Below are 14,368 nucleotides of genomic sequence, written 5' to 3' on the forward strand. Positions count from 1 at the left end.
GCAAATCGCATACAACAATACGTTAAAAAGATTATACACCATGATCAAGTGGGATTTATTCCAGGGATGCAGGGATGGTTTAACATTCGCAAATCAATCAACGTAATACACCACATTAATAAAATGAAGAACAAAAATCACATGATCATCTCAATAGATGCAGAGAAAGCATTTGACAAGATCCAGCATCCATTTATGATAAAAACTCTGAATAAAATGGGTATAGAAGGAAAGTACCTCAACATAATAAAGACCATATATGAGAAACCCACAGCTAATATCATCCTCAATGGTGAAAAACTGAAAGCTATCCCTCTAAGAACAGGAACCAGACAAGGATGCCCACTGTCACCACTCCTATTTAACATAGTATTGGAAGTCCTAGCCAGAGCAATCAGGCAAGAGAAAGAAATAAAAGGGATCCAAATTGGAAAGGAAGAAGTGAAACTGTCACTATTTGCAGATGACATGATTTTATATATAGAAAACCCTAAAGAATCCACCAGAAAACTTTTAGAAGTAATAAACGAATATGGTAAAGTTGCAGGATACAAAATCAACATACAAAAATCAGTTGCATTTCTGTACACTAACAATGAAGTAGCAGAAAGAGAAATTAAGAATACCATCCCATTTACAATTGCAACAAAAAGAATAAAATACCTAGGAATAAATTTAACCAAAGAGGTAAAAGATCTGTACACCGAAAACTATAAAACATTTCTGAAAGAAATTGAAGAAGACACAAAGAAATGGAAAGATATTCCGTGCTCTTGGATTGGAAGAATTAACATAGTTAAGATGTCCATACTTCCTAAAGCCATCTATAGATTCAATGCAATCCCTATCAAAGTTCCAACAACATTTTTCACAGAAATAGAACAAAGAATCCTAAAATTCATATGGAACAACAAAAGACCCCGAATAGCTAAAGGAATCCTGAGAAAAAAGAACAAAGCTGGAGGTATCACACTCCCTGATATCAAAATATACTACAAAGCTATAGTAACCAAAACAGCATGGTACTGGCACAAAAACAGACACACAGATCAATGGAATAGAATCGAAAGCCCAGAAATAAACCCACACATCTATGGACAGCTAATCTTTGACAAAGGAGCCAAGAACATACAATGGGGAAAAGAAAGTCTCTTCAACAAATGGTGTTGGGAAAACTGGATAGCCATATGCAAAAAAATGAAAGTAGATCCTTACCTTACACCATACACAAAAATTAACTCCAAATGGATTAAAGACTTGAATGTAAGACCTGAAACTGTGAAAGTTCTAGAAGAAAACATAGGCAGTACGCTCTTCGACATCAGTCTTAGCAACATCTTTTCAAACACCACATCTGACCGGGCAAGAGAAACAATAGAAAAAATAAACAAATGGGACTACATCAAACTAAAAGCTTCTGCACAGCAAAGGAAACCATCAACAAAACGAAAAAGACAACCTAATAATTGGGAGAAGATATTTGCAAACCATACATCTGATAAGGGTTTAATCTCCAAAATATATAAAGAACTCATGCATCTCAACAACAAAAACTACCAACCCAATTAAAAAATGGGCAAAAGACCTGAACAGACATTTCTCCAAAGAAGATATACAGATGGCCAACAGACACATGAAAAGATGTTCAAAATCACTAACTATCAGGGAAATGCAAATCAAAACTACAATGAGATATCACCTGACGCCTGTCAGAATGGCTATAATTAACAAGACAGGAAACAACATGTGTTGGAGAGGATGTGGAGAGAAGGGAACTCTCATACACTGCTGGTGGGAGTGCAAACTGGTGCAGCCACTATGGAAAACAGTATGGAGATTCCTCAAAAAATCAAGGATAGAACTACCATATGATCCGGCTATTCCACTGTTGGGTATTTATCCAAAGAACTTGAAAACACCAATTTGCAAAGGTACATGCACCCCTGTGTTCATTGCAGCCTTATTCACAATAGCCAAGACTTGGAAGCAACCTAAGTGCCCATCAAGAGACGAATGGATAAAGAAGCTGTGGTATATATACACAATGGAATACTACTCAGCCATAAGAAATGACGAAATCCAGCCATTTGTGACAACATGGATGGACATTGAGGGTATAATGCAAAGTGAAATAAGTCAGAGGGAGAAGGCCAAATACCGTATGATTTCCTTCATTAAGTAGTAGATAATAACAACAATAAACAAACACATAGGGACAGAGATTGGATTGGTGGTTACCAGAGGGGAAGGGGGGAGGGGGGAGGGTGAAAGGGATAATTGGGTACATGTGTGTGGTGATGGGTTGTAATTAGTATTTTGGTGGTGAACATGATGTAGTCCATGCAGAAATAGAAGTACAATGATGTACACCTGAAATTTTTGCAATGTTATAAACCAATGTTACTGCAATAAAAAAAAAAAAATAATAAGAATATTATGTCACAAAGAACCATAAAGAATTTAAAGCCAATAAGAGGAATTAGAAGAATACAGTAGTCCCCCCTTATCCACAGGGGATACATGTTCCAAGACCCCCAGTGGATGCCTGAAACTACAGATGGTACCGAACCCTATATATACTATGTTTTTTCCTATACATACATACCTATGATAAAGTTTAATTTATAAATTAGGCACAGTAAGAGATAACAACGATAACAATGCCAACTTCGCTTTGGCCTATCCAAATTGCCAGCAGCACTACTGTTGCACTTTGGGGCCATTATTAAGTAAAATAAGGATTGCTTGAACACAAGCACTGTGATACTGCTACAGTAGATTTGATAACTGAGACGACTACTAAGTGACTAACAAGCAGGTAGCATATACAACCTGGATATGTTGGGCAAAGGGGTGATTCACATTCAAGCAGAAGAGAGCAGAACAGGTTGAGATTTTATTATGCTACTCAGAATGGCACACAATTTAAAACTTATGAATTGTTTATTTCTGGAATTTTCCATTTAATATTTTTGGACCGAGATTGACTGCAGGTAACTGAAACTGTGAAAAGCAAAACCATAGATAAGGGGGGACTAATGTATTATAAAACACAGACACATCAAAAATGTAATAAAAAATACTTCAATTACTAATATGCAAAATATAAGTAGTCTATACATATTTTAAAATATTCTTTTATTAGAAATCAAATAAATCAAATCAAATAAATGCAAGTTAAAATGCAATTAGATGCTAGGTTTATAATTAATGCAAGGCTATATAATTTGTTTTTAATAATATCCCATGCTGCAAAAATATTTTTAGTCATTTTTGCACATAGATAGCATGGATATATATTGTTATACCATATCCATAGGCAATTTGGCAATATGTATGAAGAGCTTTAAAATGACACAGAAAAATAGTGTTTTAGGAATTTCTACACATGTAGATTTACATATGTAAAAGATACATATTTTAATTTATATATAAATTTGGTGATAAGATAAATATGGATAATTTAGATTCCTTTCTCTTTGTCAGAATTTTTTATACAGGAATATAAATTACAATTTTAATTAATATTTTACTTTTAAATGCTATAAGTAATTGTGAAAAATTCCTACTTGTAGGCTTCTACTTTTGTTTTGGAATCACGAATATCTTTTTCCATGTCTTCTCTAAATTTTTTAGCATCCAATTTGGCATTTTTGCAGTTTTCTATAGCTTCTTCAAGTTCTTCATGAACTTTTTTGTATAGTTCCATGACCTAGAAATAAAAAATATTTTCGCTAATATATGCACTTAATGGCTAATTAAAAGAATCAGACACAAGTAAGATCAGAGAAGGGACTTAAACCTAGAGTAGTTTTAATTTAGTTTAAAAGTTCTTTACATTGATTTTCTTCCATGTTTAGTCTATTGCTCAGCACAGCAGAGTTTCAGTTTTCCTTTACCCTGAAAGGCATCAACACTATGGATGTATAAAAGTTATTGAAGAAAATAAATTCAATATCCCGGTTAACACGATGAGAATAAAATCACTATCTTTTCACCTACAAAAAAACTGCTACTTTTTATTGTTTTTATTGTTCAAATAATACTTTATGGTAGAAAAATCAGAAAACAAAGACAAAAAAAGAAAAGACATAAAATCACTTGTAATGTTCTCACGCAGGAATAACCAATATTATTTTAATGTAAGGGTGCAAAATATTCCATTTTTATTGTTTTTATTAGTTATCAAATATAATAAGTATTCTTCCTTCTCTTTCCAGCTTTCCCTTCTCTGTCAAACTACAGAGAAAGGTGGTTGTAGTGGTCATGGTTGGAACTACAGGTCTGGATGTGCTGTGGAAAGTTGGCACAAGGAGAAGGCACTAGGGAGTGAGCAGTTTTTTCCCCAGGAGGTCAAGTGGTGAATAAATATGAGGCAGTTGCCTCCTGGAAAAAATAATAATTTTCATTAATTCTCAGAATAGCACAGATAGTAGTAACCACTACAAGATTTTCCTTTAGGCCCAGGACTACAGGGGTATACGTTTTGGCAGAGAGTAAGGTGTATACCAGGATGATGGGCTAAGCAAACAAAAACCTCAAGAAACATAATAGAATTCCTAATATCAATAGAATAAAAGCAATAAATAATATCCTGTGTTCAATTTGTCAGCACCTTTAAAAAAGGCAGCCTGCAGGCATTGCAGGGTAGTGGCCTCATGGTCGAAGGCCAGTGTGACATGATATGAGGCAAATTCATCTCCAAGGCAAGCTCTTGGTGTGGGTCAGTGTGGGACTGGTACAGGCATACTTCAGAGACATTGCAGGTTTGGTTTCAGACCACCGCAACAAACTGAATATCGCAATAAAGTGATTTGCAGGAATTTTTTGGTTTCCCAGGACACATAAAAGTTATGTTTACGTGATACTGTAGTCTTATTAAGTGTGCAAAAGCATTATGTCTAAAAAAGCAATGTACACACCTTAGTTCAAAAATACTTTATTGCAAAAAACGTAACCATCATCTGAACCTTCAGCAAGTCGTAACATTTTTGCTGGTGGAGGGCCTTGCCTCAATATTTATGGCTGCTGACTGATTAGGGTGGTGGTTACTGAAGGTTGGGGTGGCTGTAGCAATTTCTTAAAATAAGACAACAATGCAGTTTGTTGCATTGACTGACTCTTCCTTTCACAAACACTTTCTCTGTAGTGTGCAATGCTGTTTGATATCATTTTAGCTGCAGTAGAACTTCTTTCAAAATTGGAGTAAATCCTCTCAAACCCTGACACTGCTTAAACTAAGTTTATGTATTATTCTAAATCTTTTGTTGTCATTTCAACAATCTTCATAGCATCTTCACCAGGAGTAGGTTTCATCTCAAGAAACCACTTTCTTTGCTCATCCACAAGAAGCATCTCCTCATCCATTAAAGATTTATCATGAGATTGCAGCAATTCAGTCACATCTTCAGGCTTGACTTCTAATTCTAGTTCTTTTGCTATTTCTACCACGTCTGCAGTTACTCTTCTACAAAGTCTTGAACCCATCAAAGTCATCATGAGGGTTGAAATCAACATCTTAATGTACATTATAATTAAAATGTCAAGAATTAAAAATAAAGAGAGATTCCTAAAAGCTGCAAGAGAGAAGCAACAAGTTACATACAAAGGAAACCCCATAAGGTTATCAGCTGACTTCTCAGCAAAAATCTTACAGGCTAGAAGGGAGTGGCATGATATATTAAAAGGCTGAAAGGAAAAAAACTACAGCCAAGAATACTCTATCCAGCAATGTTATCATTTAGAACATAAAGAGAAATAAAGAGTTTTCCAGAGAAACAAAAACTAAAGGATTTCATCACTACTAAACTTGCCTTTCAAGAAATGTTAAATGAACTTACATAAGTGAAAAAGGAAAGACCACAAACAGGAATAAGAAAATTATCAAAGAAAAAATATCGTTGGTAAAGACAAATATACAGTAAAAGTAGTGGATCAATGACCTATAAAGCTAGTATGAAGGTCAAAAGACAAATGTACTAAAATTATATCTATGATAAGAGGTTAAAGGATACACAAATATAAAAGAGGTAAAATATGATATAAAAATGTAAAACCTGAGGGAGGGAGTAAAAGTGTAGGGCTTTTATTAAGAGTTCAAACATAAAAGACCATCAAATTAATATAGACTGCTATTTACATAGGTTATTACATATTAACCTGATATATAGTCCTCAAACCAAAAACTTGTAATAAATACACAAAAAATAAAGAGAAAGGAACCCAAACATAACATTAAAGAAAGCCATCAAATCACAAGGGAGGAGAGCAAGAGAGGAAGAAAGGAACAGAGAAGAACTACAAAAATATTCAGAAAAAAACTAAGAAAATGGCAATAAGTATATACTTACTAATAGTTACTTTAATTGTAAATGGACTAAATGCTCCAATCAAAAGACATAGACTGGCTGAATGGATAAAAACAAGATCCGTATATATGCTGCATACAAGAGACACACTTCAGACCTAAAAACACTCACAAACTAAAAGTGAAAAGATGGAAAAAGATATTCTATGCAAATGGAAATGAAAAGAAATCTGGGGTAGCAATACTTATATCAGACAAAATAGACTTTAAAACAAACACTGTAAGAAGAGACACAAGACGGCAGTACATAATGATAAAGGGAACAATCCAACAAGAAGACATAAAACTTGTAACTACCTATGTGCCCAACATTGGAGCACCTAAATACATACAGCAAATATTAACAAATATAAAAGAAGAAATTGACAGTAACAAAATAATAATAGAGGACTTTAACACCCCACTCACATCAGTGGACAGATCATCCAGACAGAAGATCAATAAGGAAACATTGGCCTTAAATGACACATTAGACCAGATGGACTTAGTAGATATATACAGAACATTCTATCCAATAACTGCAGAATACACATTCTTTTCAAATGCAATGGAAAATTCTCCAGGATAGATCACATCTTAGGCCACAAAAGAAAGCTCAATAAATTTAAGAAAACTGAAATAATATCAAGCATCATTTCTGACCACAACGATATGAAACTAGAAATCAACTACAAGAAAAACTGAAAAAGCCACAAATATGTAGAGATTAAAAAAATGTTACTGAACAACTATTGGGTCAAAGAAGAAATCAAAGGAGAAATCAAAGAATCAAAAAATACCTGGAGACAAATGAAAATGAAAATAATATATGCCAAAATTTATGGGATAAAGCAAATGTGGTACTAAGAGGGGAGTTTATAGCAATATAGGCCCACTTTGAAAAACAAGAAAAATTCAAACAAATAATCTAACAATACACCTAACAGAACAAATGAAGCCCAAAATCAGCAGAAGGAAGGAAAAAATAAAAATCAGAGTGGAAATAAATGAAACAGAGATTAAAAAGACAATAGAAAGGATCAATGAAAGTAAGAGCTGATTCTTTGAAAAGATAAAGAAACTTAACAAACCTGTAGCTAGATTCATCAAAGGAAAGAGCTAAGGCTCAAATAAAATCAGAAACAGAAGAGGAGAAATTACAAAGGATACCGCAGAAATCCAAAGGATTATAAGAGACTACAAAAAGCTATGTGCCAATAAATTGGATAATCTAGAAGAAATGGATAAATTTCTAGAATCATATAACCTTCTGAAACTGAATCAAGAAGAAATAGAGAATCTCTATAGACTGATCACTAGTAAGGAGATTGAAACAGCAACCAAAAAACCTCCTTAAAAAAAAAAAGTCAAGGACCAGACATTCTACCAAACATTCAGAGAAGATTTAATACATATCCTTCTCAAATTCTTCCAGAAAATTGAAGAAGAGGGGACACTTCCTAACTCATTCTACTGAGGCTAACATTACCCTAATACTAAAACCAGACAAGGACAATACAAAAAAAGAAAATTATAGGCCAATATTGCTGATGAACATAGATGCAAAAATCCTCAACAAAATATTAGCAAATCAAATACAATACAATAAAAGGATCATACAACATGATCAACTGGGATTTATTCCAGGAATGCAAGGATGGTTCAACATTTGAAAATCAATCAAAGTGATACACCACATTAACAAAATAAAGAATAAAAATCACATGATCATCCAATAGATGCAGAAAAAGTATTTGACAATATACAGCATCAATTTATGATAAAAACTCTCAATGAAATGAGTATAGAAGGAAAATACCTCAACATAATATATGACGATATATGACAAACTCACAGCTAACATCATACTTAACAGTGAAAAACTGAAAGCCACCCCTCTAAGAACAGGAACAAGACAAGGATGCCCACTTTCACCACTCTTATTTGACATAGTATTGGAAGTCCTAGCCAGAGCAATCAGGCAAGCAAAAGAAATAAAACAGATCCAAATTGGAAAGGAAGAAATAAAACTGTCACTATTTGCAGATGACATGATTTTATATTTAGAAAAACCTAAAGGATCCATCAGAAAACTATTAGAAATAACAAACGAATACAGTAAAGTTGCAAGGTACAAAATCAACATACAAAATAAGTTGTGTTTCTACACACTAACAATAAAATAGCAGAAAGAGAAATTAAGAATACAATCCCATTTACAATCACAACAAAAAGAATAAAAAACCTAGGAATAAATTTAATCAAAGAGGTGAAAGGCCTGTACAGTGAAAACAGTAAAACACTGTTGAAAGAAATCAAAGAAGACATAGAGAAATGGAAAGATATCCCATGCTCATGGATTAGAAGAATTAACACAGTTAAAAGGTCCGTACTTCCTAAAACAATCTACAGATTCAATGCAATCCCTATCGAAGTCCCAATGACATTTTTCACAGAAATAGAACAAAAAGTCCTAATATTTATATGGAAAGACAAAAGACCCTGAATAACCAAAGGAATCCTGAGGAAAAAGAATAAAGTTGAAGGTATCACACTCCCTGATTTCAAAATGAACTACAAAGATATAGTAATCAAAACAGCACAGTTCTGGCAGAAAAACAGACACATAGATCAATGGAACAGAATTCAGAGTCCAGAAATAAATCCACATATCTATGGACAGCTAGCTGATTTTCAACAAAGGTGTAAGGAACATACAATGGAGAAAGGAAAGTCTCATCAATAAATGTTGCTGGGAAAACTGGACAGCCACATGCAAAAGAATGAAAGTAGACCATTATCATACACCATACACAAAAAGTAACTCAAAATGGATTAAAGACTTCAATGTAAGACCTGAAACCATAGAACTCCTAGAAGAAAACATAGGCAGTATGCTCTTCAACGCTGGTCTTAGCAGTATCTTTTTGAATACCATGTTTCTCCAGGCAAGGGAAACAAGAGAAAGAATAAACAAATTGGACTATATCAAACTAAAAAGCTTCTGCAAAGCAAACGAAACCATCAAAAAAATGAAGACAACCTAACAATTGGGAGAAGATATTTGCAAACCATATATCTGAAAAGGGGTTAATATCCAAAATATATAAAGAACTCATACATCTCAACAACAAAAAAACAAACAACCCAATTAAAAAATGGGCAAAAGATCTGGAACAGACATTTTTCCAAAGAAGATATAGAGATGGCAAACAGGCCCATGAAAAGATGTTCAACTTCACTAATTATTAGGGAAATACAAATCAAAACTACAATGAGATATCACCTCATGACCGTCAGAATGGCTATTACTAAAAGGACAAGAAATAATAAGTATTGGAGAGGACGTGGAGAAAAGGGAACCTTCATACACTGCTGATGGGAATGTGAACTGGTGTAGCCACTAGGGAAAACAGTATGGAGATTCCCCCAAAAATTAAGAATGGAACTACCATATGATCCAGCTATTCCACTTCTGGATATTTATCCAAAAATATGAAAACACTAATTCAAAAAGATATTTGCACCCTTATATTCATTGCAGTATTATTCACGATAGCCAAGTCTTGGCAACAACCTAACTGCCTATCAGTGGATGAATGGACAAAGAAGATGTAGTATATATATACAATGGAATACTACTCAGCCATAAAAAAAAATTTCATCTTGCCATTTGTGACAACACAGATGGACCTGGAGGGCATTATGCTAAGCAAAATAAGTCAGATGGAAAAAGCCAAATACCATATGATTTCACTCATACGTGGAAGATTAAAAAAACAACAAACACATAGATATAGAGAATAGATTTGTGGTTACCACAGGGGAAGGTGGGAGGAGGAAGGCAAAAGGAGTAAAAGTGCACATGCGTACAGTGACAGATGGTAATTAGACATTGGGTGGTGAACATGATGTAGTATACACAGAAATCGAAACATAATGCTGTATACATGAAGCTTATATAATGTTATAAACCAATGTTACCTCCATAAAAAAATTCTATCAACTAAAAAAATGAATCATGATTAACTTAAAACATTTGGTTTATCAGAACACATCATGGTATCAGACTGGAAAAAAAAAAAGCCCAACCATAACTAACACTCAATATCACCAGACCATCCTTTTCTTTCCATATTACGCAACACACCTACTGATCAATTAACTATTTATTCAACTATTTATCCATCATTCAAAAACATTTATTTGGCCCTTAATATGTGCCAAGTAATCTGTTAGTCATGTTTGAGAATATTTGGTATTATTATAAAATACTTTTAATGTAGATATATAAATGATAGTACACATACTTATATACTATGTGCCTATGTATGTCACATACACACAGCATGCAGAAGCATACGACTTGGAAGAACAGTTTTATAATCAGAGAACATCAGGGTAAATATATGTTTGTAGCCGTTAAAATTTTTGATTTCCAGCAATAGTAATTGCTTCTTGCTAACTGAATCAAAAGAAAATTTATTATGAGAACATTAGTACCAGGGAATTGGATTGGGAATCTGAGAGGTAAAGACCTGCCTTACTTTAAAAAAATACTATGTATTATACATAAATACATATATATGTACAAAAATATATAAATTTTGCCTAGAAACAGAATTTCATGGTAAGGTTGTCTTTGAAGGGAGAAAAATGGAACTGTTAGGGGAATACAGGAGATACTTAAAGACAATTTATTTACTTTAAAATGATCAAAAATAAATATGATAAAAGTTAAATTTGTTCCTTTAGTGGCAGGCAGAAATAATTTATTTTTCTATGATACGATCCCACAATAGGAAGGTCAAATGTTCACAAATTATTAAAAAGACTTCACACTTTATTTATTTCATCAACAATGAAATTGACTAATATATTCTACTTGCATTCTCCCTCAGTTTAATTTACAACTTCCAAAATTTCTACATTGTTTTAAATCTCCAAAATTTTATTAGTAGGTTAACTACATATTATTATTAATATTATTATTACTAATACTCCCAAGTAGAAAAGTAAGGGAAGAAGTCACACTTTAAATGAATACCAATCGACTGTATTGTGTACAGTTTAATAATTCCTTTGGGAAATAAATAGCAGGTCAATTTTCCATGAAAATGAAACCTTTAAATATGTTAATTTCTCATAGTTGAAACATTTTTGAATAACTAAGTACTAATCTGTAAAATGCATATCCATTCATTTATTCATTTACCTCAAATTTTTTTTTTTTATATTCCTTCAGAGCTTCAAGTTCCTGGTTCCACTTTGAGTTCAGCAGAGGACCAAGTTCACTCATGTAGTCTATGTCTGCTTGAAGCTTGGCATTAGCTTCTTCCAATTTTGCCTTTTGTTCCTCAAAATATTTTAGTTGATGAGCTTTATCTTCAAGATGCCATTGTAATTCTATAATATCTCTCAAATAGGCCTCATGTTCTAGATGTACAATGATAAGAACAAAAGAAAATCTGATTTTAAAACAAAAGCTCCAGAAGGAAGTCTTTATTTGATAATAAATACAAAATATTTGAGTTTCATAAATTACTTATTTGTGTATCTTCCTAAATCTAAAATAAGTTATTTTAGTATTGCATTATAAAATATATTTCTTTCTTCATTCACCATTGGAGGGATTAAAATATATATTTTACAAGTTAATAATTGGTTTTGTATAAATCCCATTTATTACAATGCATATACTGGATTATACACAACCATTCTTTGTAACTCCAAAATAAGAAAAATCGCAAGAGTAGAGGCCTTCCAAAACCACCTAGAAGTAAAATGATGAAATAGGAGTTACAAACATCAGAATAGACAAGGCAAAAATGATTATTATGTTCTGATGATACAATTATATATCAAAACAATCAACTGAAAATTATTACAAATGATAAGATAGCTCATATAAAATTAGTACACAAATGTTTATCTATATAAATAAAGATTATGTTTGAAAATAGAATAATCTCACTCACAACAGCAAAATTAAAACAAATTAAAATGCATAAATCTAGCAATAACCATTTCCATTATTCTCTTTTTAATGAGCCAAGATTTAGTTTTGCATATCTTCTGAATTAAATATTTTCATTATCTCACCATTGTGTTATTGATTTTCTCCTTTTTGTCCTTGTATTTATTTTTCTAAATTCTAAACTCATATATGCAACAGCTATGAATCCCTCCTTTCTGATGTAACAAAAGCTATTGATTTCCCTTTATGATTTAGCTTTTTCTCACATATATGAAGATAAATTTTAATAAATTTTTAATGATATATTCCTAATGTGTTCTAATTTCTTGAATATGTGCAATGTTTGACACCATCACTTCTTACTTTATCCTCACCAATTAGACAGTAGTATTTTTGTTTTAAAAAGTCAGTCATTATTTTATTAAGTATTACCATTATTATCTCCATCGTGATCTTGTATTAGATATTCATTATATCTTCTCATTTTATACTCCATGCTTTTAAATATTTTATTTATATTTTCCTTCTCCTTATGTAGCTGTGATGCATTCCATGTAATTTCTTCAAATTTTACAGCTAAATATTACTTTTCTCCTTTTAGTCTAATAAACCATTTAGCCAACCATTGGGTTACTTTTAAGTAATATATTTTTCATTTCCATTTTTGTTTTCTTTAAAAAATAGTCTCTTAGTCCTTGTTTTTATTTTTAAACTTGTCTTTAGTTCTTGAAACATATTAAACACATTTATTTTACAATCTCATGTAATCCAATATCTGAAAACTTTTTGAGTAAGACTGTTGTCTGTTTCTACTGATTCACATTCATTGAATCTGGATCTTTGTGTGTTTTATGATATTTGCTATTGAGCTACTCCTTAGCTTGGAACTTGATCTGAGATAATTCCCTGGTGCCTAGATTGAAGTTTTAGTCTTCCAGAGAAAATCTGTCTTTGCTTCTGCAGATGCCTAGCTTTACTAGGAACCCATGGAACATTTAAGTGCCATTCTCCACTTAACCATTTTCAGACAACAGACAGCAAAATTTTCAGTCACTAATCTATTTAGATTAGTACATTAACAATTCTCAGCAATATTGTTTGTTTCCCTCCATTGACTAAGTGAAACAGCAACTTTCTTTGCTGTTCAATCTAAGCAACAGGTTTATTCATGATTCACGTTAACGCTAAGGATGGAGACCTTTCATGTCATGACTTCTAATTCCATTTGTCATTTGGGTGAGCCTTAGGCTTTAACTCCAGTCTCCCGGACCAGATAGATATATCAAAATGGGGACTAGAGGATATCAGTGTTTCAGGGACTCCCTCAAGGCTGAATCTGACATTGATGCCTTCGTTGTTGTTATGTGCCGTCAAGTCAGCTCTGACTCCTGGTGACCCTATGAATGAGTGATGTCCACAATGTCCTGTCCTCAACAGCCCCACTCAGCTTCTGCAGATTCATGCCAATGGCTTCCTTTATGGAGTCAATCCATCTCATATTTGGTCTTCCTCCTTTCCTGCTGCCTTCTACCTTTCCCTGCATTATTGTCTTTTCCAAAGAATCCTTCCTTCTCATGATGTGCCCAAAGTAGGATAGCCTCAGTTTTACCATTTTTGCCTCCAGCAATAGACTTAATTGATGCCTGCTTATCTCCAAAAACCCCATTCCAAACTTAAATGTTGGTCTCAGGGCATCGCTTAATTTATTGAAAGCTTGCCAGGGTATTTTACATGATTTCTAAAAATCAGAATACATAAACAAAACTTGACAATTGAAAACGGACCTTTGATATCATTAGTTTCTTCTCTGATTTCATTTCTTCTCTGAAATCATAGGTGGATATTTAATACCCTACTCTCAACAACTCAGTGAATAACTAGACAGAAAATCAGATAGAAGACTTGAACAGCACTATCAACCAACTAGACCTGACTGATATTTATAGACACTCTACCTAAAAAGAGCAGAATATATATTAATTTTGACCACACAGAGAACATTCTCCAGGATAGATAAAATGCTAGGCAATTTTTAGTCGAAATAA

General features: G+C 32.9%; 1 protein-coding gene across 1 annotated transcript in view; it reads right to left on the reverse strand.

The window, feature by feature from the left end:
- Positions 1 to 14,368, reverse strand: part of LOC101403641 (coiled-coil domain-containing protein 178) — a 120,940-nt gene that overhangs the window by 45,104 nt on the left and 61,468 nt on the right. Inside the window, exons 7-8 of the mRNA XM_087439114.1 lie at positions 11,562 to 11,782; positions 3,570 to 3,712 (exon numbers count right to left, since the gene is read on the reverse strand). Of these exons, the coding sequence (XP_087295240.1) occupies positions 3,570 to 3,712; positions 11,562 to 11,782 (364 nt within the window). The remainder of the gene's footprint in view (positions 1 to 3,569; positions 3,713 to 11,561; positions 11,783 to 14,368) is intronic.

This window comes from Ceratotherium simum, chromosome 14 (assembly GCF_057802395.1).
Source record: "Ceratotherium simum simum isolate JZ-2026a chromosome 14, ASM5780239v1, whole genome shotgun sequence".
NCBI classification, from domain to species: domain Eukaryota; kingdom Metazoa; phylum Chordata; class Mammalia; order Perissodactyla; family Rhinocerotidae; genus Ceratotherium; species Ceratotherium simum.